Source organism: Oncorhynchus keta, chromosome 17 (genome assembly GCF_023373465.1).
Source record: "Oncorhynchus keta strain PuntledgeMale-10-30-2019 chromosome 17, Oket_V2, whole genome shotgun sequence".
Taxonomy (NCBI): Eukaryota; Metazoa; Chordata; class Actinopteri; order Salmoniformes; family Salmonidae; genus Oncorhynchus; species Oncorhynchus keta.
The window spans coordinates 12,167,291-12,191,419 of NC_068437.1; the positions used below are offsets into that span (position 1 = coordinate 12,167,291).

The following is a 24,129-nucleotide window of genomic DNA, read 5'->3' on the forward strand; positions in this document are numbered from 1 at the left end:
CACACACACACACACACACACACACACACACACACACACACACACACACACACACACAGAAATCAGAACCACGGACAGCCACATCATATTTAGCTTGTGTTGATATGACTAAATAGTTGTTGGTATCTTTTAGTTGTTACTGTATTAGACCAAGCAGAGGTGATTTGATGAATTTAAAATGTTGAAATGGGGCTGGAATAGTGGAGACAGCTCCTGTTTACTTTGCGACTGGTGGTAACTCGGCCTTTAGGCCTATACTGTATATAAAAGGTTGCAAGGCATATGAATTAACAGGTTAAAGAGCAAACACATAGGCTTGGCTTCCCCAGTGATGTTACACATGCACTGCTACTGGTAACAAGTGCCTCAACTTTGAAAGAGTCCCATCTTAGTTCTTCAGATTGCAAATGTACCAATACAACACGCTCAAGTAATAAATAGCATGGGGCTCTCTGGGAAAACAATAAACAAGTTGCCAAAATGAACAATAAATTAACGTATGAATAACAAAAACTAGTGTCAACTGCTTCAGGAAAACTATTTCTCTAGAAGCCACGCAAACAATAACATGGTACCTACTGTCACAAGATATGAAATAGCATGAGATCAAAGAGCACAGCGCCTGAGGATGGTCTTTGGACAACTTCATGCAATGCCGTTGTATTTCTGCTACAAGCACAGCACAGAGCACTGATGGTGAAAACCTCAAGTCAAGCCATATGGTTAAAAGTTGAACAAGAAGACAGACAGAATCCAGCTAAGCCTGGTCTCATCTTGAGTATGCTGCCGTGACTCCTTTTTTTGGACAGAGGGGTTACAAAGAGTAGGGGTGCAAATCACACCAATGGGAACAAAGGGGCGAGTTGTCATGGCAACATTGCTGTCGGATAACATTTTGTGGATCTTTTAGTAGACAGCCAGCCAGTAATGGGCAATGTGGTGATTTAGGCGCAAACACCAGTCTTACCGTAATAAACATGCAACAGACTCCCTTTTCTAAGCAGAGGCAAGTACCAGCAATAAAACTGATTTACAACTAGCACAATTAGTAGAGGTCTCATTGCAAGACAACAGCAACCACATCAAACGCATAGAAGAATGAAGAGAGGAGGTGGAAAGGACAAACTAAATATAAAAATATCTGCCATGCATATGGAGGTGCATATGAAAGGCTATTGCATTCAAATTAACAGTTTCATTACCTGTGACTGATATCTTCATGGTGGCCTCAAGGGGCCGGTTGTTGTCCAGGTCTCTGCTCAGCCTTAAGTCCCCTGTGTCCTGGCTCAGGATGAGTAGACTCAGCTCATTACCTTCCACAAAACTGTAGTGGAGTTTATCTGACACATCTGGGTCCTGGGCTGGAACCTTCCCGATCACCCCAGCCGGAAAGCTGTTGGACCTGTTGGTGATGTAGTTGTTGAAGATGATCTCAAAGTCACGTAGGACAGGGGAATTGTCATTGACATCCAGTAGGCGGATGTGCACGATGGCGCGGCTGACTAAGGGTGCAGAGGTTGCCTGGACGACGATTGTGTACTCCATCTTCGACTCGTAGTCTAAATCAGTAAGGGCGATAAGATCCCCATTGAAGATGTCTAATTGGAAGACCTCTGGGACGTTTCCTTCCACTATTTGGAACAGGATCTGCGCGTTTGTTCCCTCGTCGGGATCTGTAGCGGTGATGCGGGCTACGACAGAACCCACAGGACTGTTCTCCACCACACAGACGTACAGTTCGTCCTTTTCAAACACAGGAGCATTGTCGTTGATGTCCAGGATGGACACATGGACGTCCACGGCTGCCTTAAGAGGCGGAACCCCCTTATCCACAGCAAAGGCCTTCAGGTTGTACACAGGCACATTCTCCCTGTCCAGTTTCCTGGCTGTTCTAATGATGCCAGAGTACGGCTCAATGATGAAGTCCCCCTCTCCATCATCCCCACCCTGAAAGGTGTAACTTAGCCTCCCATTAGACCCGGAGTCCCTGTCAGAGGCAGAAATCTGGAGGACGCTGGTGTACACAGCTGCGTCCTCAAACACGGTCCCCTGGTATATGTCCCTGAGGAAGTGTGGCACATTATCGTTAGCATCCAGGATGATGATCTCCACATATGTGGTGTCAGATTTCTGAGGGATGCCGTTGTCGCAGGCAATGATAGCCAGCGTGTAGGAGGCCTGATCCTCATAGTCGATTTCTATCTGCGTGGTTATGCCACCTGTGTCAGGGTTGATCTTGAATTGTGGCACGTTATCCTCCATGACGTAGCTGATGCGGGCGTTCTCTCCTGTGTCCTCATCTGTGGCACTGATTACTACCACGGTGGAGCCCACCGGTTGGTCCTCGCTGATCATCACCTGGTAGTTGGCACTCTGGAACACGGGCCGGTGGGTGTTGGCATCGGTGACGTTGATAAAGACCTGCGCTGTGTCGTAGCGTGTGCCATCTGAGGCGGTCACCGTCAGGACATACTGGCGCTCCTGTTTGTAGTCCAGCAGCAGTGCCAGGGTGATAACTCCCCCAGCAGTCTGACTGGTGATGGCGAACCTGTTCCGCGTATTGCCGCTGGAGATCTGGTATGTTACCACACTGTTGGCGTCCCGATCTATGGCAGAGAGTGCTAGTACACTGGTACCCACCACAGCATCCTCATTAATTTTAAGGCTATACATTCTCTGAGTGAAAGTGGGGACATTGTCATTCACGTCAAGCACCGTCACACTGACACTGGCCGAGGAAGACATGGCAGGAACCCCATGATCCACTGCTTCTACGCCAAAAGTGTAAAAGTCAGTGGTCTCCCTGTCCAGCTCTACACTGACTGTAATCCACCCTGTGTTGTTGTTGATGATGAAGGGAAAGCCTGGAGCCATGTCTGTTAGTCTGTACTCCAAATGAGAGTTGTCACCGGAGTCTGCATCAATAGCCTGAATATGGATCACAGAATAACCAATAGCCACATTTTCCAATACTGTGGCTTGAAAGGGTGTGCTAACAAACATAGGGGCGTTATCATTGACATCCACAACTTGCACTACAACTATCCCTGTGCCATTAATCAGAGGTGGCCTTCCCCCATCCTGTGCCTTTATTCTCAGATTGTATTCCCTGATGATCTCATAATCTAGAGGGTTGATTATTTCAATGTCACCTGTAGGGGAATGGATGTAGAACTGGCCCTTCACGTTGCCACTGACGATGCTGTAGTGGACTTTTGCATTGTTGCCCTCGTCTTTGTCTGTAGCCTTCACCTGGGCCACTTTGGTGTTCACTGCCATGCTCTCAAGCACCTGGACTACATACCTTTTCTCACTGAACTGGGGGTAGTTATCGTTCTCATCCTCCACAGAGATATACACTGTAGCCGTGGCACTGCGGGGACCTGGGTCTTTACCCTGGTCATTGGCCTCCACTATCAGCAGATACTGGGTCAAAGTTTCTCTGTCAGGCCGAACCCTAATCTTGACTAATCCATTTCTAGGGTCGATTTCAAAACCAGCATTATCTTCTTCCTCATTCACAATCTTATAGATCATGTTGGCATTTGATGGGGCATCCCCATCTGTGGCCCTTATAGTCAACACTTCAAAGCCTACCTCGACGTTCTCCCTAATGCTGACCCTGTACTCTGTCTGCTCAAACACAGGCCCATGATCATTAGTGTCACTAATAGTGACGGTGAGGTAAGCAGTGGCCGACCTTTTAGGGATGCCATTGTCTGTAGCAATAACTTTGAATACATGTGTATCCTTGACCTCCCTGTCTAAAGGCTGTAAAGTTGTGATGCTGCCGGTCTGCAAGTTGATTTGGAAATAATTATTGGATCTGCTATCGAACAGCGCTTCCATATCATATTCAACCTCACCAGCATCTCCATTGTCGGTATCCAGTGCTTTGAGCGTAATTACGCGAGTTCCCGCGGGTTCGTTCTCCGGGACAGACACCTGATAGTTGGGCAGTTGAAACTGGGGAGCGGTATTCACATTTCTCTTTTTGCGTTTGGTCAATGAATCCAGTCTCCCCAAATCCCTGTCTGTAAACATGGCATGACTACGTAGAGAATTAAATCGCAATTTTACACGGACAGTGGTGTAATTCCATAGATTTTGCACCCTGCAGAGTAAATCCAACTCGTTCCGCTCATTGTATTGCAAACAGTTTGGAGAAAAACTCCCGTTATCAAACACGGCTTTCCAGTTCCCTCCCGTACATGATAAACGATACGAGTGAGGTTGTCGAGTAAATAGTGGTAAATGTTCATAAATGTTCAAAAGCAAAATACTGGTAGAGACGCATGGCGAAGTCGCCACTTTTGCGAGAACGTTCATGTAAATCTCGGGCTTACCTTCGGCGCTCTTACTCCTATATTTAATTAAACAATTTTGCCCATGCACAAAAGTATTGAAGTTAATTAAAATAAAGTTTTCCGAGGTAATTGATTGGATCTGAATGTAAAGCGGCGCTGGGTTCTTCGGCAACTTCGCACAATTCACTTTTCCTGAGAAATATACAATTCCATGTTGTCTTTCAATATTGAAAATGTGCCTCACGTATTTAGGAGTTAAAGTCCTGTCTATTTGATAGATCCAACCCCGTCCAAGAGAGACATTTCCGAGCACTACTCCAGGCTGAAAATGATCAGAAACGTGTACATCAAAAAATGCAAACACTGGAATGTGTGATAGAAAACATATCCATAGCCAAATAATGTGTAATTCCATGGTTTAAAACGCATGGCATAAAAACAAATCGGTCAAGAACACCTATAAAGTCCACTGAAGTTTTTCCCGGGTGCTCGCTGTCCTGTCCCATTCCATGACTAGTTCAAATGTTGCGGAGTGCAGTACAGCGTGCACATGAAATAGTTCAAAGTGGTCTCGCTCTTTCACTGCCCTTCCTCAGATAGCAACCCTTCTCCCAGGGGATTGTTTGTCAGTCAAAGGCAGATTCCCAAAATCTCAGCAGCTGACCACAATGTACCATGAAGTGATTCTGCAAAAAATCTCCAAAAACCCCTTATTTGCGCAAGTCTATTGTTTTTGGGGCGACTCAGACTTAGGTTTGACAATTACATTAACATTTAAAGCTTGTCCTCATTGTATCAAAATCCCCACAAAATCCTCAGAAAATTTCAACTTCATTACATGCTGACACCTAGTGGACAAACTTTACTATAGGAAATATCTAAAATCCTGTGGCCTAAGTATCTATCCACTCCAAACGATCTAACTTTAGACATTATCATTTGATATAACTTGATACATTTGATAATTCTTGGTGCAGACTAGTAGATAGATCACACGTATTTACCATCAGATGCTCTACCAAATACACAAGGATACTTTAATATATCTCACATTTGACAGAGCACATGAATTAACATTTTCAATAAACTTATACCAAGTATTTGGTAAGATGTACAAGTGTATAATACCTTATTATGAGAGCATGAGAAAATTATATTATCATATTAATTCATGCTTTACTTCAATCTGCGGTCCAGCTCATCCCAAACCATCTCAATTGGGTTGGGGTCGGGTGATTGTGGAGGCCAGGTCATCTGATGCAGCACTCCATCACTCTCCTTCTTGGTCGAATAGCCCTTACACAGCTTGGAGGTGTGTTGGGTCATTATCCTGTTGAAAAACAAATGATAGTCCCACTAAGCCTAAACTAGATGGGATGGCGTATCGCTGCAGAATGCTGTGGTAGCCATGCTGGTTAAGTGTGTGTTGAATGCGGAGATAATCAGTCCACCCACTGCATCTCACAAAGACACAGCGGTTGGAACCAAAAATCTCAAATTTGGACTCATCAGACCAAAGGACACATTTCCACTGGTCTGATGTCCATTACTCGTGTTTCTTGGCCCAAGCAAGTCTCTTCTTATTATTGGTGTCCTTTAGTAGTGTTTTTTTTGCAGCAATTTGACCATGAAGGCCTGATTTACGCAGTCTCTTCTAAACAGTTGATGTTCAGATGCGCCTGTTACTCTGTGAAGCATTTATTTGGGCAGCAATTTCTGAGGCTGGTAACTCTAATGAGCTTATCCTCATTAGAGTTGGCGGTCCTCATGAGAGCCAGTTTCATCATAACGCTCAATGGAGCGTTTTTTGTGACTGCACTTGAAGAAACTTTCAAAGTTCTTGAAATTTCCCGAATTGACTGACCTATTTTTTAAAAATTAAACCTTTATTTAACTAGGCAAGTCAGCTAAGAACAAATTCTTATTTACATTGATGGCCTACCCATGTCTTAAAGCAATGATGGACTGTCGTTTCTCTTTCCTTATTTGAGCTGTTCTTCAATTCCTGAATGTGGGGGGAAATGTCCCCAGTGAAAGTTGAGCCCCTGAGTGGTAGGGTACTTTTAGTTATTTGAATTGTAAGCAAATTGTAGTTGAGAGCCTCATCAAGAAAATCAATTAATTAAGACGAGAAAATTACCTCAATGTCTTCGTCAGTGAGGGCATCAACGCCAAGGTGGCGTTGGAGAGCTACTGTTCTGGAAAATACCAAGTAATAAAGTGCATTGTTTTTATTGATCAATTGTTTGATTCCAATAGCAAAATTACGCATTAACAATGAGATGGACTCCCAAAGACATACCTGTCGTATGTAATCTTCGTCACGCATGCTCTGCCAGAGACGGAGCAAGGTATCGAAGAAGATGCCACAATGCTGACTCATCAAGTTCCTGTCTCCACCACAAGGTCGTAAACCTCGAGTTCTGCCATCTGTAATACATAAGAAACAATATGATTGAGTTGAACATCTTCATTCAGACCCTTTGTTCAGAACCTGGAACACACAGATTGCTATTTAAATAAGGCGATGACTTACAGAGCAGACAAAGACTCCAGTTGTCACAATACAGGATTTTGTTATGTTGCCCTTTACACTCGTACCCAGAAACATTTGCAAATGTTTTGTTGTCTGTAATTGTTTTTGTCTTATGTTTCACTTACCTCATATTTTCCAGGAATATTCTTATGTTACTGATTGTATCCAGAGTATTTTTTGATTTCGTTAATATTTCTGCTTCTTCTATTGTTGTGTCCTAACCTTTGGTCTAATAATTTCCCATAATCTCCAAACCGTTACCTTTCAATTGCTACCATGGTTGTGCCTATGCATTTCATATTTCTTCGGTAAGAAACATTAACATTAAGCCCTATCCATATAGGCCAATTCCCAGGAGGGTAAAAGGTTAATATACCACAACCATGACTACCCATGTGTTTTGGAATTGAAGTATGGAGAGGGTTGAGGTACCCCAGCAAGTCCAGACCCTCTGACCCGATGCCTTGGCAAGAGCCTTTTTTACTCATGCACTCTGATCTGCTTGGACGCACCATCAAAGACCTGTCGAAAATATTTCATACATACATGAATATCTCATGTGACCTCATGACAAGAAGGCTCAAGGTCATTGGCCACAGATAAAATAACTTCAAATCACGTTATACCTACAGTAGCTCTGATTGGACTGTCAATACCATACTTTCAAAATCTTAGCTAGCAGTTATCATTATGAATCAAGTCGACAATCTACTTGCAAATCCTGTTTTAATCCTTGTCAAAAGAAGAGAAATAATGAAGAGAAATTATATATAAAACGTATCAGTGATCATTGGCCATTGGACCTAAACATTACACAACAAGTTGGAAATTGCAAATTCAAGTGGTTTGGAAGGAATCAGTGGCTAACTGCAAGCATTACAAAGCAATCACTAGCCTGCTATTCAGTGGTGTGGGTGTGTGGTCCCAATTCTGGGTTTAAGGGTCTCTTTTCCAAGCTTAAAATAATTAACATAGACCGTGCTGTGAATTCAGCATGATTTCTGCCGCGCTCAAAATACGTTTTGAATGGTCATCCAACTCGGAATTGTAAGTCAGGAACTCAGGGAACCTCTAGAGCTACGACCTGAAAATCACTGACGTTTGTTTCCGAGTTTCCAGTTGTCTTTGCAGGCACCACAAATCCAGTGAATGCCAGACTTTGATGACAAAGTTTGATGATCAAATTTGTCCATGAAGGAACACTGCGCCATCTTCTTGTTGTAATGTATTGCTTAGTGTTGTGTTGTGTAGTGGCTTTGATGGCATGCCACTGTGTTTTAGTCAGTATGTCAGTGTAACGGTATTGATCTGTCAGGTTCCCAAGCTAATTCCCTACGTTTGAGTTGTTCATTTGTTAGGCTATTAGTTAAAGGTGCCACACAATATTGATCATTGTATTATCATGGATCTAGTTCAGTCTTATCAATCACTTAAACATATTTCATAATCTCTTACCTAGCTTGATGACTGTGGGCCTTTTTGCTTACTTTTTGTTGTTTTAAATAGAGATAGCTAGAAGGGCCATGGGTCATATTAGATTGTGTAGAAATGCAGTCTTCACAAGGTTTTCACACGCTTTTGGCAGATTTGCAGATCTCCTCTAGAGCAGTGATGTTTTGGGGCTGTTGCTGGGCAACACGGACTTTCAACAACCTCCAAAGATTTTCTATGGGGTTGAGATCTGGAGACTGGCTAGGCCACTCCAGGACCTTGAAATGCTTCTTACGAAGCCACTCCTTCGTTGCCCGGGCGGTGTGTTTGGGATCATCGTCATGCTGAAAGACCCAGCCACATTTCATATTCAATGCCCTTGCTGATGGAAAGAGGTTTTCACTCGAAATCTCACGATACATGACCCCATTCATTCTTTCCTTTACATGGATCAGTCATCCTGGTCCATTCGCAGAAAAACAGCCCCAAAGCATGATGTTTCCACCCACATGCTTCACAGTAGGAATGGTGTTCTTTGGATGCAACTCAGCATTTGTCCTCCAAACACCACGAGTTGAGTTTTTACCAAAAAGTTATATTTTGGTTTCATCTGACCATATGACATTCTCCCAATCTTCTTCTGGATCATCCAAATGCTCTCTAGCAAACGTCAGACGGGCCTGGACATGTACTGGCTTAAGCAGGGGGACACGTCTGGCACTGCAAGATTTGAGTCCCTGGCGGCGTAGTGTGTTACTGATGGTAGGCTTTGTTACCTTGGTCCCAGCGCTCTGCAGGTCATTCACTAGGTCCCCCCGTGTGGTTCTGGAATTTTTGCTCACCGTTCTTGTGATCATTTTGACCCCACGAGTTGAGATCTTGCGTGGAGCCCCAGATCGAGGGGGATTATCAGTGGTCTTGTATGTCTTCCATTTCCTAATAATTGCTCCCACAGTTGATTTCTTCAAACCAAGCTGCTTACCTATTGCAGATTCAGTCTTCCCAGCCTGGTGCAGGTCTACAATTTTGTTTCTGGTGTCCTTTGACAGCTCTTTGGTCTCGGCCATAGTGGAGTTTGGAGTGTGACTGTTTGAGGTTGTGGACAGGTGTCTTTTATACTGATAACAAGTTCAAACAGGTGCCATTAACACAGGTAACGAGTGGAGGACAGAGGAGCCTCTTAAAGAAGAAGTTACAGGTCTGTGAGAGCCAGATATCTTGCTTGTTTGTAGGTGACCAAATACTTATTTTCCACCATAATTTGCAAATACATTCATAAAAAATCCTACAATGTGATTTCCTGGATTATTTTTCTAATTTTGTTTGTCATAGTTGAAGTGTACCTATGATGAAAAGTACAGGCCTCTCTCATCTTTTTAAGTGGGAGAACTTGCACAATTGGTGGCTGACTAAATACTTTTTTGCCCCACTGTATATACTATGCATACGCTGGAAGTATAAGCCTAAGTGTTGTTGTCCATTAGTCTCCAAGGGGAGGGATGGTAGGGTTAGGGGAAAATAATAAAGGAAAATGTATATTTTTAAAATCTATATATATTTACAAAAGCATACAGTGCCTTCGGAAAGTATTCAGACCCCTTGACTTTTTCCACATTTTGTTACGTTACAACCTTATTTTAAAATTGATTAAATAATAAAATGTCTTCATCAATCTACACACAATGCCCAATAATAACAAAGAAAAAACAGGTTTTTAGAAATGTTTGCAAATTTCTCAAAATTAAAAACTGAAATTCCTTATTTACATAAGTATTCAGACCTTTTGCTATGAGACTCAAAATGGAGCTCACGTGCATCCTGTTTTCATTGATCATCCTTGAAATGTTTCTACAACTTGATTGGAGTCCACTTGTGGCAAATTAAATTGATTGGACATGATTTGTAAATGCACACACCTGTCTATATAAGGTCCCACAGTTGACGGTCCATGTCAAATCAAAAACCAAGCCATGAGTCCGAATGAATTGTCTGTAGAGCTCCGAGACAGGATTGTGTCCAGGCACAGATCTGAGGAAGTGTACAAAAAAACATACCCAGCATTAAAGGTCCCCAAGGACACTGATGAAACCAAGATTGAACTCTTTGGCCTGAATGCCAAGCGTCACGCCTGGAGGAAACCTGGCAGGGACTGGGAGACCAGTCAGGTTTTGAGGGAAAGATGAATGGGGCAAAGTACAGAGAGATCCTTGATGAAAACCTGCTCCAGAGTGCTCAGGACCTCAGACTGGGGCAAAGGTTCACCTTCCAACAGGAGAACAACCCTAAGCACACAGCCAAGACAATGCAGGAGTGGCTTCAAGACAAGTCTCTAAATGTCCTTGAGTGGCCCAGCCAGAGCTCAGACTTGAACCCGATCGAACATCTCTGGAGAGACCTGAAAACAGCTCTGCAGAGATGCTCCCCATCCAACCTGACAGAGCTTGAATGGATCTGCAGAGAAGAATGGCAGAATCTCCCCAAATATAGGTGTGCCAAGCTTGTAACGTCAGACCCAAGAAGACTTGAGACTGTAATCACTGCCAAAGGTACTTCAACAAAGTACTGAGTAAATGGTCTGAATACTTATGTAAATGTTATATATTCAAAAACATTTTTTTTATACATTTGCAAAAAAATTCTAAAAACCTGTTTTTACTTTGTCATTATGGGGTATTGTGTATAGATTGATGAGAAGAAAAAAATATTAAATCCATTTTAGAATATGGCTGTAACGTAACAAAATGTGGAAAAATTTGAGGTCTGAATACTTTCCGAATGCTTTGTATTTGATACCATTCCACTTATTCCACTCTAGCCATTACCACAAGCCAGTCCTCCCCAATTAAGATGGCATCAATCACCCGTGCCAGTAACTGCCGATCATCCCTTGAGCAAGGCACTTAACATGCTCCAGGGGCGCTGCTCTGACCGTGCTGCTCCAGCCTGTTGTGTATAGCTGTGTGGTACTGTGACACCAAAAATGAACCAATGTATTTTGTATGTGTATATGGACCGATAAAGATTCCATTGTATTATAAGGGTTTTTTGATTTACAGCATTCAACTTTATTTAGACTACATTAACAAATATATATTTTTGTACTTTTACTCATGTTTTTTTAAAATAATAGAGTATTGTTATACTGGCATTGCAAACAACTGTGAGGACCACATACCAGTAGGCAGACATGTGGTGTGGGTTTTTTCAGTGACATGTCTTGCTGCACCTACATTTCTTATGACACTGATGACCAAATTCAACAGCATTTTTCAATCCATTGAGTATGTTGCAACAATGACTGACAGTTGAGAAAATAGAGAACAGATTCAATACCATTTTTAGGTAAGCTAAATATGAATCCTTTATTTTCAAAAACCTTACACAGTACTCAATAAGTTTCAAAAATAAATATCGACCACAATAACCATTTACACTGCTCAAATTAAACAGACATTAAGTAATTTTATTTGAATTTTTTTTAACCAAATATTGAGATATAAAAATGTATAATCCATAAAGAGATAAGCATTCATACCCAATTGTGGAATGAAACTACAGAGAAACACAAAAGTGACCTATGGAAACGTTCTCCCATTTTTACCACCGAAGCACTTTCTTTGGATTTATACCCATCTTCAGATGCAGTTTGTAATTGCAACACAAGGAAGAAATCCAAAGTAAATATGTAGTCAAATTAACTGTGACCCTGACATGGATTCCACAAACATAAAATTGGTCCTGTACTGTGAAAAGTTGCATGAAAAAAAGTGTAACGAAGTTAATCATTTTTAGACCATAATGTAACAAAACTATTTTTTGAAATACAGTTCTCCACTGCTCAGGACCCCTTTTTTTGTACTAGCATTCCTGTTTTTTTTAATAGGTTTCTGTCTTTTTTTTATAGCACTTGGAAAACATGTAGGCTATTTCCAATGACAGTATGAGGGTATTTTGACTTTAGGCTTGCAAAACATTTTGAATAATTTTCAATCCTCTCCCAACTGATGATACCTTGACTTGTGTGACAGATGAAAGCTACTTAGCTCTCTCCAAGAAGATACAAAGCTAGGCTATATTTTACAAAATGTAAGTCTCCCTAAAGGAGGTTTAAGCGCAATAAAGTACTCTGTGCTGAGAGTCGAAAATCTTTTGTGTCTTGAGTATTTTCTGTTTCCTGGAGGGTATTTCACAAAGCAGTTTCAATATGTTAGTCAGCTAAAAAAAATACAACATTCTCCCAGGTCACGAGAGAGATCAAAATGAAACGAGTATCACTTAATCAACTCGCACTGTACACGTTAACGATACGGAGAATCAAGTTACGTCAGTTAGCTGGACGAACCCATTGATACTATTTTGTGAAATACCACTCAGGTCCTTAAAACCGTTCAATAAATGGAATTCCTTTCAATGAGGTTATTTTTGATCAAACAACAACTTTCTCTTTGATTTCAAAATCCTAAAAATAACAATCTACTCGCTTTACGAAATGTTCTCTAGGGAAACATCTGAAACAGCAACGGGTTTCTCCTCTCTTTTTCTGTAACATATGGGTCTTATTCTGGATTCATAATGAGCCTTTCAATGGATCAGTGGTCAGTGCTTATGATCAGTGGTCTTGATTGAAAGCACTCTAAGGACACAAGATAGGAGCTCCACCACTTTCCAGTAGTCATGAAATTGAGTTTTGGAACAACGTTAAAGAGATTCTCCGGTACTTTGGTATACTTTTTTTAGCCAGTAGTTCTGAAAGTAGCAGCACTCACGAGCCGAAAGTGGTCCCTAAAGATTGCTTACTACGTCACATATGTATGGAAATGTGCACCATGTCATTTCTCTCTCTCGTGTCCACTGAGCTGTTGGGCCTGCCCTGCAACTTCATTTGGATAACACTGGGCAGGCCTCCTGCTAGCTGTCACTCAAATGTTGAAGCTCATTGGCTAGAACTTGAATTGCTATGGGGGTGACCCACGTGGGGGGGGATGTTGGGAAAATTGCGGTGCAAAGCTTGAAGAAAACAACCACTTTCAAAATAAGGATTTCTTGGCTAATTGAGATAAGATAGTAATTATGCTCATAGATTATGCAGGTATGTACTACATATTGACACATCCAGCCCAAAGCTGGAGGTTTAAAAAACTATTTCTTAGTCGCCAAAGTACCGGAGCATGTCTTTTAATATTTACAGTGTGGAAGTGTGAACATGGATATTTGAGGACATTTTCCCAGTTATTTTCCTGTCTTCTTATAAACATTTAAAACCAATTTCCTATTACTTCGCTAGATATTTCTATGTACCTAGACAAAAACACACCAAATAGTACCTGCAGGCATGTTAGTTCAGTTTCAACAGAAACCTTACTTTTCTCCTAAAAGACAGCAATATCTAAAATACATTATTTATTTTTTCATTTTGCAGCCCCACATTTTACATATTATAACGTTGGTTTTTCACGGACAGTCAAAGTTTCACAAACGTGTAAACAGGGTTGCTTTCACAACATGAATGAAATCGTAAAAATATAAATAGCCAATGCATGAATTCTTTAGAAGTACTGCTGATGTACAGCAATGCATACCAGTCTCCCTGTTCATTTAATTAAAAAAAAGGTCTATAATTCTTCCACGCAAAATGTGCATCTCTCCTCGATACAAGACCCAAAAATGCTTTAGGAACCAAACATATAAGTAAAAACAGAAACCCATGAGGCTTCCAGAAGCCCTCTCTCCCCACGTCTTGGTATCTCCCGTCTGTGGGCTGAGGTGAGTGGGTAATTACTGGTATTCGAGCCCAGCTCAGAGGGATGTCTCCAGGCTGTGCAGCGGGCTCCCAGGGCGCGGCGGCAGCGCAGCACTCTGGGGGATCCCGCCAGTCTTTGGACTCTCTTTGTATAAGGGGATGATCCTGTCCACAGCATTATTGTTCTGGTTGGGCGTGGACGAAAGGGTTGCCAGCGTCGAGGGTGGGGGCAGGGTCTGTGCAGCGTTGCGCTTGGTGGGAGCATCGTCCTCCCCCTCTGTGTCGTCGATGAGGGGGATCTGCGGCTCCGAGTCTTCTATCCGGAACTCCGGGGTGGTCATGAAGTTGTGGATCGAGTTGCGGGACTCAGGGGTCTCCAGGCCTTCGTAGGGGGACAACGTGTCTTGGAAGGCATTCACTACGCGGATCTGGATGGTTTGGGGATGAAGACAGTCAAAATTTTAGTATTGAGTCCCCCATTGAAAGTTAAAGCACAATCCTGAGTTTGAATCCTTGGTTTGGTGTAAAGCTGAGGGATGATTGTAAGCTGAGATGTAACTTAGAGTTGATCAAACAAACCTGAGTCTGGATCCTGCCTAGGCCTCTGCACCAGAGCACCTGCCCCCTTCTCATCTCCATCTCACCATGGTCGATCTCGTCCAGGTCCTCCATCTCCTCCAGCTCATCCTCAGGGATCTCCTCCTGCTGCGTGCCATGACCTGCAGACTTCAGGAACTTCAGCCGACTGGTGGGGACAGTGGTGACCACCTAGAAATGAACAGACAGGAACTCAAATGTTGTCACTAATTTGTGACAAAACATTTGTGACAAAGCTTCATAACAGCCAAGGAGATCTTTGGAAGACATTAGAAACCTGTGAGAATCTCACCTGGCCCCATAGAAGACAGCCAAAGCCCAAGAACACACACCAGAGCCACTGGTCGATACTGAGGCCCACACAGCTGAAAGGTTTCCCTCCAAACTGAACGATCACAATCTGGACAACAAAACACAGGATGATTCGAGAGCAATGTTATTTTCTGTCCAATATGAAATCTCCTCTGTGTGGATATCCTGTATGGATCCGAAGGCTAGTTCACCTGGATGACGAACGTTCCGAACACAATGGAGCAGAAGATCATGTTTTTGAAGATGCCGTCAAAGACGTTACGCTCGCCGTGGATCTTGCGAGCGTTGATTTCATTGAAGAGCTGCATCATGACGAAGGTGTTGAAAACAATGGTGTAATGTTCCGAGGGAGGGGCATGGAGAGGCGCATACCTCCCACTGTCAATGTCGAAAATCTGCTCTCCTGTGGTGGCAACATATACAGGTACATAATAACAAGGCCCACTGGAGACAATACGGAAACAATACGGATCAAGTCATTTAATAGATCAATACATTTGCTTTCATATCTTCATAAAGGACAAAGTTAGATGTCCAATTGGCACGACTAACTAATTTCAACCCATGCGGTACTCACCTGGTAGGTTTGCAAAGCTACTGGTAATTTACCAAAGTTACCGGAATCTTTGGCAATCTATGGAAACTATGATAATTTATACTTGAGTAAAAAAAAATGTATTCATATATAGTATACACTTTTTATATCAAAGGGCAGTGGTGGAAAAAGTACTCAATTGTTAAAAGTGAGTCACCCAGTAAAATACTACTTGAGTAAAAGTCTAAAAGTATTTGGTTTTAAATATGATTAAGTATCAAAAGTAAATGGAACTGCTAAAATGTACTTCAGTATCAAAAGTAAAAGTATAAATTCCTTATAAACTCAGCAAAAAAAGAAACGTCCACTCACTGTCAACTGCGTTTATTTTCAGCAAACTTACATGTGTAAATATTTGTATGAACATAAGATTCAACAACTGAGACATAAACTGAACAAGTTCCTCAGACATGTGACTAACGGAAATTGAATAATGTGGCCCTGAACAAAGGGGGGGGGGGGGTCAAAATCTAAAGTAACAGTCAGTATCTGGTGTGGCCACCAGCTGCATGAAGTACTGCAGTGCATCTCCTCATGGACTGCACCAGGTTTGCCAGTTCTTGCTGTGAGATGTTACCCCACTCTTTCACCAAGGCACCTGCAAGTTCCAGGACATTTCTTGGGGGAATGGCCCTAGCCCTCACCCTCCGATCCAACAGGTCACAGACATGCTCAATGGGATTGAGATCTGGGCTCTTTCCTGGTGACGGCAGAACACTGACATTCCTGTGTTGCAGGAAATCACACACAGACAAACAGTATGGCTGGTGGCATTGTCATGCTGGAGGGTCATGTCAGGATGCACCTGCAGGAAGGGTACCACATGAGGGAGGAGGATGTCTTCCTTGTAAAGCACAGCGTTGAGATTGCCTGCAATGACAACAAGCTCAGTCCGATGATGCTGTGACACACCACCCCAGACCATGACGGACAGTCCACCTCCAAATCGCTCATTCCTTCACTCGTCAGTGAAGAGCACTTTTTGCCAGTCCTGTCTGGTCCAGCCACAGTGGGTCTGTGCCCAAAGGCTATGTTGTTGCCGGTGATGTCTATTGAGGACCTGCCTTACAACAGGCTTACAAGCCCTCGGTCCAGCCTCTCTTAGCCTATTGCAGACAGTCTGAGCACTGATGGAGGGATTGTGCGTTCCTGGTGTAACTTGGTGTACCTGTCCAGGGCAGGTGTGATTTTCGGATGTACCGATCCTGTGCAGGCGTTGTTACACGTGGTCTGCCACTGCATGTACAATCAGCTGTCCGCCCTGTCTCCCTGTAGTGCTGTCTTAGGCGTCTCAAGGTACGGACATTGCAATTTATTGCCCTGGCCACATCTGCAGTCCTCATGCCTCCTTTCAGCATGCCTAAGGCACGTTCACGCAGATGAGCAGGGACCCTGGGCATTTTTCTTTTGGTGTTTTTCAGAGTCAGTATAAAGGCCTCTTTAGAGTCCTACGTTTTCATAACTGTGACCTTAATTGCCTACCGTCTGTAAGCTGTTAGTGTCTTAAAGACCGTTCCACAGGTGCATGTTAATTAATTGTTTATGGTTCGTAGAAACAAGCATGGGAAACAGTGTTTAAATCCTTTACAATGAAGATCTATGGAGTTATTTGTGCTTTACCTAATTATCTTTGAAAGACATGGTCCTGAAAAAGGGACGTTTCTTTTTTTGCTGAGTTTATTAAGCAAACCAGACCAGACAGATTTTTTAAATGTTTTAACGGTTAGCCAGGGGCCTACTCAAACACATAATTTACAAACAAAGCATTTGTGTTTAGTGAGTCCGCCATATTTAATTAAGTACTTTACACCACTGTCGAGGGATGGATCGAAATATAGAGAAAGGTTACCTGGAGGAAAATGGGGGAGGGTCATGCTTTTAGAATTTCAATCAAGGAAAATATATATACATTTTTTTTATCTAGTCCAGGGGAGGGTCATGTAATTTGTCATTGATGAAATCTCAATATTTCTCAGTGTTTATCTTTGTGTGCTTGATGCTGCCCCTTATCTCTGATTCTCTGCTGGGCTGGCAATATCAATAGGCTATAGGTTACGAAGTGCATCCTCTGAGAGGCACAGAGCAAAGTTATATTTCTAAGATAGCTGCTGGGATGGTACAAATACAACTAGGCTGCATTACGCCCATTACTCCCTGAGCCCGGGTCTGCTCTGTTCTTGCTGATCAATTTTTTTTTGTGTGTGCTGCCTAACCAATGGTGGTGCTGTGTAGGCCTAGTGGCAGTTCAGGAGGAGAGTCAAAGGCTTCTTCCGAATATTTTACTTATTTACTAGGCCTAGGCCAAAAACTCTTGCTCCAGGACTAGCCTATAGCCCAGGTCTTTCCAACCCTGTTCTCAGAGAGCGGCTCATCTGTAGGTTTTCGCTCCAACCCCAGCTGTAATTAACCTGATTCACCTTATCAACCAGCTAATTATTAGAATCAGGTGTCCAAAATTACGGTTGGAGTGAACACCTACAGGACTGTAGCTCTCCAGGAACAGGCTTGCTGAACACTTCATTTTAAACACCAATTGTATTCACTATTTATTCTTAGGATGATGTTTTCATTAATTGTATTATTTTATATATATTAGGCCAGACATAAATACAGACACCTGTGATAATCTGAATTACCCAAAAGGGCCACTTTGAAACTTTCCAGTAATATACCATCCCTACTCACCGGTGAAGAGCAGGGTGAAGATGACAGTGAGCTGGTAGACAGCATGGCCCAGGATGTTCTTCATCATGGTGCGGGAGATGAGGGGCTTGTTCCGGCCATATGGTTTCCTCAGCAGCAGAGACTCGGTGGGGGGCTCAGTGGCCAGGGCCAGGGAGGCAAATGTGTCCATGATCAGGTTCACCCACAGCATCTGGACAGCTTTGAGAGGAGAGTCCTGGGGGGGAGATGTAGTTTGGTTTAAGTATAGCCCCTCACTTTTCAAAGACCGTTGTAACTTGTAGAGTTGATTAGAAAAACTCCCTATAGTGAGTCAGCCGTTCTCTAGTTGACCGATGCGTCCCCTTTTGACGCAGAAAGACAAGATGGGAAGGATGGACATGACAGCAATACAGTGTCTCACCTGTGTGATGCATGCTCCTGTGAAGGCCACGATGACGGCCACCACGTTGACTGTCAACTGGAACTGGAGGAACTTGGAGATGCTGTCGTAGACGTTCCGCCCCCACATCACCGCCTTGACGATGCTGCTGAAGTTGTCGTCTGTCAGGATGATGTCTGAGGCCTCTTTGGCTACGTCCGTGCCCGCAATGCCCTGTGGGCACAGCATGTCACAGCGCATTAGTCGCAGGACCAAAAGTACCCGTCTGGTCAAATTAGAGAGACAACATACTCATGAAATATTGATGGGGTATAACATACGCCAGATATTGAAGTAAAAAAACACCATACCATGGCAAATCCAACATCCGCTTTCTTCAAGGCAGGGCCGTCATTAGTGCCATCTCCTGTTACAGCAACAACTTGTCTTGGTTCTAGTACAGTGCTATCCATTATACCTGTGAACAGAGGCAAGCATCATCTCTTTAGATAATAATAATAATAATAAGACCGAAAAATCTATCTGTAGTGATAAATGAAAAAATACCCCCCAAACATACCTTTTACTAAAGTATGTTTGTCAGTGGGTGAGGATCTTGCAAGCACACGGAGTTTAGGCCAAATCTTATCAATGCGTTCTTGCTCAATCTGGAAGTAGATTGTTTTTTGGGTCACTCTATCATCACCATTTTTTTTCACAGAAACAGATTCATTTTGTGAGAGAAAGATAGGAATATTACCTCTCCCAGTTGGTTTCTTATTCGTCGGTTGAACTCTTTGCCGTCTATACAGAGGAAGTCATCTCCGGGGTGCACTATGCCACACTTACTGGCAATGGCGCGAGCCGTGTCGATGTTGTCCCCTGTGACCATGCGCACGGTGATGCCAGCGCGCTGACACCTCTTAATGGCGTCAGGAACCTAGGATGGAAGAAAAATACTTGATTTTTCCGATTATGGAAATGTGTGTTTTGTTTATAATCTAACACCCCAAGACACACTCAGAAAGACCTGCTCTCCCCTTCAGGGGAATTATACATGTACATTGTTGAGGGTTATACCACCACAAACATCTACCTCCTATGCATATCCCGCTTGCCCTTTTACCTCTGGCCGCACAGGGTCCTCGATGCCCACCACACACAAACAGGTGAGGCCGGTGAGGATGTCAGTTTCGTTTTCCCAGTCAGGCTCGCCGTCGACCGGGGGGAAGTCCCTGTAGGCCAGGCATATGGTCCTCAGGCCCTCGGAGGCCATGGGCTCGATCACATTCTTCACCACATAGTCTCTGTCCCTGGGCTTGAAGACCTTAGCCTCCCCGCTTGCTGTCATGATCTTACAACACCTGCGATGAGACAAAGAGGAAATCTATATTAGGTTTCGGGACAAATAATACTGGGAGAGTTCACAGAGTTAATTTGCAGGTAAGCAAGAAACTGAAAGTGCCAGCCTACTTCTTTAGGAGGATCTCGGAGGCTCCTTTGCTGAACATGCGGTAGCTCCCGTCTGCGTTCTTCAGCACTGTGCTCATGGACTTCCTGACTGAGTTGAAGGTGTAGACCTTGAAGAGCTTCTCCTCTGGGATCTCGTTGCGGATGGTCATATAGTCACGTCTCAGTTCCAAGACAAAGCCCAGCAAGGCACATTCGGTCTTGTTGCCCACCTGGCGTGGCAGCCCGCCCTCCTTCTCAGGAGACTGAGGCAAACCATTTACACGTTAAGGTCAGTTCCAAAATTCAAATCAACTAACATAGCTGATACTTTGTACGTAAATGTCCCATTATATCAATGCATGATTTAAATGAAAGTCTGAGTTCTCAGATTTCAAGAGGATTTAGCCCTGGCTTGAAATCCCTGACCTGGCACTCAACGTATTTGCTCAGATGTCAATGAACGATTGCTATGAAAAGAGCTGTAATTGCACATCTCTTTGTGTTCTGTTTGACAGAGGTGACAACCTCAAATCGTATGTTCACTTACCATGATCTTGGATGTGTAAGCACAGTTGACTCCGATGCCCATAATGAGCAGGTCCAAAACTTTGCCTGGGATGAGGTCAGACTCAGGAACCACCCTGTAGTGCCTGTCTCCCAGATAAGCCTGGACCACGGTCATCCTGTTCATGGTTAACGTCCCCGTTTTGTCAGAGCAGATGGCTGTGGCGTTGCCCATGGTTTCACAGGCATCCAGGTGCCTCACAAGGTTGTTGTCTTTCATCATTTTCTGAGGAAGAGAGGAGGCTATGATTTGGGATCTGGCAATGACTTTCCTAATTGCTCCTGTCTGTAATATGATATATATATATATATATACTATAGTAATATAGTAGTGACAAAGTAGTGATACCTACTTTGACAGAATACGCAAGGGAGATGGTGACGGCCAGGGGGAGACCTTCGGGTACGGCCACCACAAGCACGGTAACACCAATGATGAAGAACTTGACGCAGAACTGAATGTAGATGGGCGTGCAGTCCGCGATCCACGGTAGGCCCTGGATCCAGAAGGTGTCCACCATGAACAGAGTTATCAGGATGATGACTGTCAACCCTGACATGAACAGGCCTGGACAGAGGAAAAGATAGTAGTGTACTGTACACAATGAGATAATCAAATATTTGCAATAAAGACAAGCTGGGACAAGCTGCTGCGGAAAATCAAACACACTTGTCAACATTCAGAATTCCCTTGTGATGGTCTTACCTGCTTTGCCGATCTGCACCGCTAATTTGGTCAATTTCCCCTGGAGCACAGACTTCTCCTTCTTCGGGTGGGCTTTCTTCTTCTCCTCTCCTTCGTCGTCACTGTTGAGTGCCTGCATCTCCACGCCTGCACCATCCTGAGACTTACCTGAGGGAGAGGAGAGGACGAGTCCAAAGACATTTAAACAAGGATTGTTGATGCAGCCGAATAAAAAAAAAGCATGAAATGGGAAAAATAGTACATGGGTGTGTAAGAGTTCATCGTGAGATGGCACTGCTACTGCTTGGAAACAGATAGGGGGCGCTGTTATGTGTGATACACCGCACGGCGCTATGCTGTTTGGTTCACAGTCCTTAATTAATCCGAGCCTGGGGATTATTGCTCCGTCTAGGCTGAGATTCTTTACAAACAAATTCTTCCACCGTCATCCCAAAACATGCCCACGTTCTGTAATAGCACAACCACACAGGCACCAGAACCTTATATACTCAAAACTTTTGTAAGTGAAGTAAAGGGACATTGTTCATCCAGGCAAATGTGTGAGTGAGTGTGTGTGTGTGTGTGTGTGTGTCTGTAAGTGTGTACAGTATGTATGTCTGTAAGTGTGAACAGTATGTGTAAATGTGTACAGAATGTGTGTCTGTAAGTGTGTACAGTCTGTGTGCGTGTAAAGTGTGTACAGTATGTGTGTCTGTAAGTGTGTACAGTATGTGTGTCTGTAAGTGTGTACAGTATGTGTGTCTGTAAGTGTGTATAGTATGTGTGTCTGTAAGTGTGTTGATCCAAAAACAGTACATAAAGGTTGTTAGCTAAGGGAAGAAAGGCACGGGGAAAAACAGCTGCTGAGCTTAAGAGCTGTAATCTCCTTGGTCCTAATCACCATGAACGGAGTCAAGAGCACCTGCTGCTCGGACCACAGGAACACACACATGACCATATGGCGTCAGAGACACACAGGGCCACACTCAGACTATACACACCTTATGCACAAACCCGGAGCCCTATACTATGAATTTAGTTTAGTTTGGTCAACCCTTCAGATCTAACCTGAGCCATATACTACAAATCTAGTTTGAGGACTTAGTGAGGTACAGCGCTTTCAGAAAGTATTCACAGCCCTTGACTTTTTCCACATTTTGTCCTTTATAATGGATTCAATTTAAGATTTGTTTTGTCACTGGCCTCCACACGAAAACTTTATAATGTCAAAGTGGAATTATGTTTTTAGAAATATTTACCAATTAACTAAACATGAAAAGCTGAAATGTCTTGAGTCAATAAGTATTCATCCCCTTTGTTATGGCAAGCCTAAATACGTTCAGGTGTAAAAATGTGCCTGACAAGTCACACAATAAGTTGCATGGACTCACTGTGTGCAACAATAATGTTCAACATGATTTTTGAATGACTACCTCATCTCTGTATCCCGCACATACAAATATGTCTACGGTCCTTCAGGCGAGCAGTGGATTTCAAACAGAGATTCATCCACAAAGACCAGGGAGGTTTTTCAACGCTTCATAAAGAAGGATACTTGGTAGATACATTTAAAATAAAAAAATAATTTAAGGAGACATTTAATATCCTTTTCATCATGGTGAAGTTATTATTTTCCCTTTGGGTGGAGTATCTATATCTATACACTAAGATACTGGTGTCTTTCCTAGGAACATACTGAATGTTTGGTCTTAGAAGTAGATTTCACATACAAACTTTATATTATTAGGGAAATCGTTATTTTTGTAAAGCATGTAAAGCATGTAAAGCATGTAAAGCATGTAAAAAAAGCATGTGTTTTTTCAGATCAAACACACCGCTGGAACGCCAATTAAGTCGTTTTCATGTCGTAATAATTTGAAAGATAACTCGGAAAACCAGGTGTTTTAAATCGGCGTACACTTACTGCGATTTTGACCTTTGGCCGATCTAAGATCAGCAAAGTAAGGCGTTTACATGACTATTGCATAATCTGCCTACTGTCATAATCCGTTTAATATCAAATTATTACTGTGGATTTAAACGCACTCATTGACAAACTTACCTTTCTTGTTTTTCTCATCTCTTTTATCTGTGGAAAAAAAATGAACGACTGCAGTTAATCATTTGTCCATTTACACATCAGCAAAGAGCATCTCACTATTGCAGAGTGGCAAAACCCTTTTAGTTCTAATATGTTCCCTTGGATGTGAGTTCCCTTGACGGCTACCCCTTAGACACTGAAGTGGAAACTATGAGGCATGAATGCTCTGACATGCATTTCTGTCTTAACTCCCTAATACAGTCCTCACTCACTCTGAGAATCCCCTGATCAATGATACTGCGACGACAAACGTAAACAAAACCCTCCCCTAACACAATTAGCAGCTATGCACCAGGTTGGTTCATTCACAGGCGGTAACTTTTTTTGTAGCCCTGGTATGGCAGGAGAGGTAACGTCCTTAGTCCAACTGACCCATCTGCAGTCAGTTAACTTTATTTATTTTTTATTTTTTTATTTCACCTTTATTTAACCAGGTAGGCTAGTTGAGAACAAGTTCTCATTTGCAACTGCGACCTGGCCAAGATAAAGCATAGCAGTGTGAACAGACAACACAGAGTTACACATGGAGTAAACAATTAGCAAGTCAATAACACAGTAGAAAAAATGGGCAGTCTATATACAATGTGTGCAAAAGGCATGAGGAGGTAGGCGAATAATACAATTTTGCAGATTAACACTGGAGTGATAAATGATCAGATGGGCATGTACAGGTAGAGATATTGGTGTGCAAAAGAGCAGAAAAGTAAATAAATAAAAACAGTATAAAAACAGTATGGGAATGAGGTAGGTGAAAAAGGGTGAGCTA

The 24,129-nt window shown here is 42.9% G+C and overlaps 2 protein-coding genes across 5 annotated transcripts in view; both read right to left on the bottom strand.

Moving 5' to 3' along the window:
- The window catches only part of LOC118396217 (cadherin EGF LAG seven-pass G-type receptor 1-like), an 80,314-nt gene extending 75,247 nt beyond the window's left edge, over positions 1–5,067 (bottom strand). For both annotated transcript variants that reach the window (XR_008066264.1, XM_052465494.1), the window contains exon 1: positions 1,203–5,067. Coding sequence is in view for 1 of the 2 variants with exons in the window: in XM_052465494.1 (XP_052321454.1) it covers positions 1,203–4,722 (3,520 nt within the window). In the remaining variant the exon portion in view is untranslated. The remainder of the gene's footprint in view (positions 1–1,202) is intronic.
- Positions 5,068–13,251: 8,184 nt separating this feature from the next.
- Positions 13,252–24,129, bottom strand: part of LOC118396453 (plasma membrane calcium-transporting ATPase 1-like) — a 41,335-nt gene continuing 30,457 nt past the window's right edge. For 2 of the 3 annotated variants that reach the window (XM_052465496.1, XM_035790684.2), the window contains exons 7-21: positions 23,325–23,351; positions 21,284–21,430; positions 20,931–21,145; positions 20,561–20,803; positions 20,035–20,276; positions 19,688–19,925; positions 19,322–19,501; positions 19,142–19,229; positions 18,933–19,039; positions 18,604–18,795; positions 18,204–18,417; positions 15,115–15,326; positions 14,904–15,011; positions 14,594–14,782; positions 13,252–14,442 (exon numbers count right to left, since the gene is read on the bottom strand). In XM_052465496.1, coding sequence (XP_052321456.1) covers positions 14,071–14,442; positions 14,594–14,782; positions 14,904–15,011; positions 15,115–15,326; positions 18,204–18,417; positions 18,604–18,795; positions 18,933–19,039; positions 19,142–19,229; positions 19,322–19,501; positions 19,688–19,925; positions 20,035–20,276; positions 20,561–20,803; positions 20,931–21,145; positions 21,284–21,430; positions 23,325–23,351 — 2,774 coding nt within the window. In that variant the 3' untranslated portion in view covers positions 13,252–14,070. The remainder of the gene's footprint in view (positions 14,443–14,593; positions 14,783–14,903; positions 15,012–15,114; positions 15,327–18,203; positions 18,418–18,603; positions 18,796–18,932; positions 19,040–19,141; positions 19,230–19,321; positions 19,502–19,687; positions 19,926–20,034; positions 20,277–20,560; positions 20,804–20,930; positions 21,146–21,283; positions 21,431–23,324; positions 23,352–24,129) is intronic. The other variant, XM_035790685.2, reaches the window with a different exon arrangement.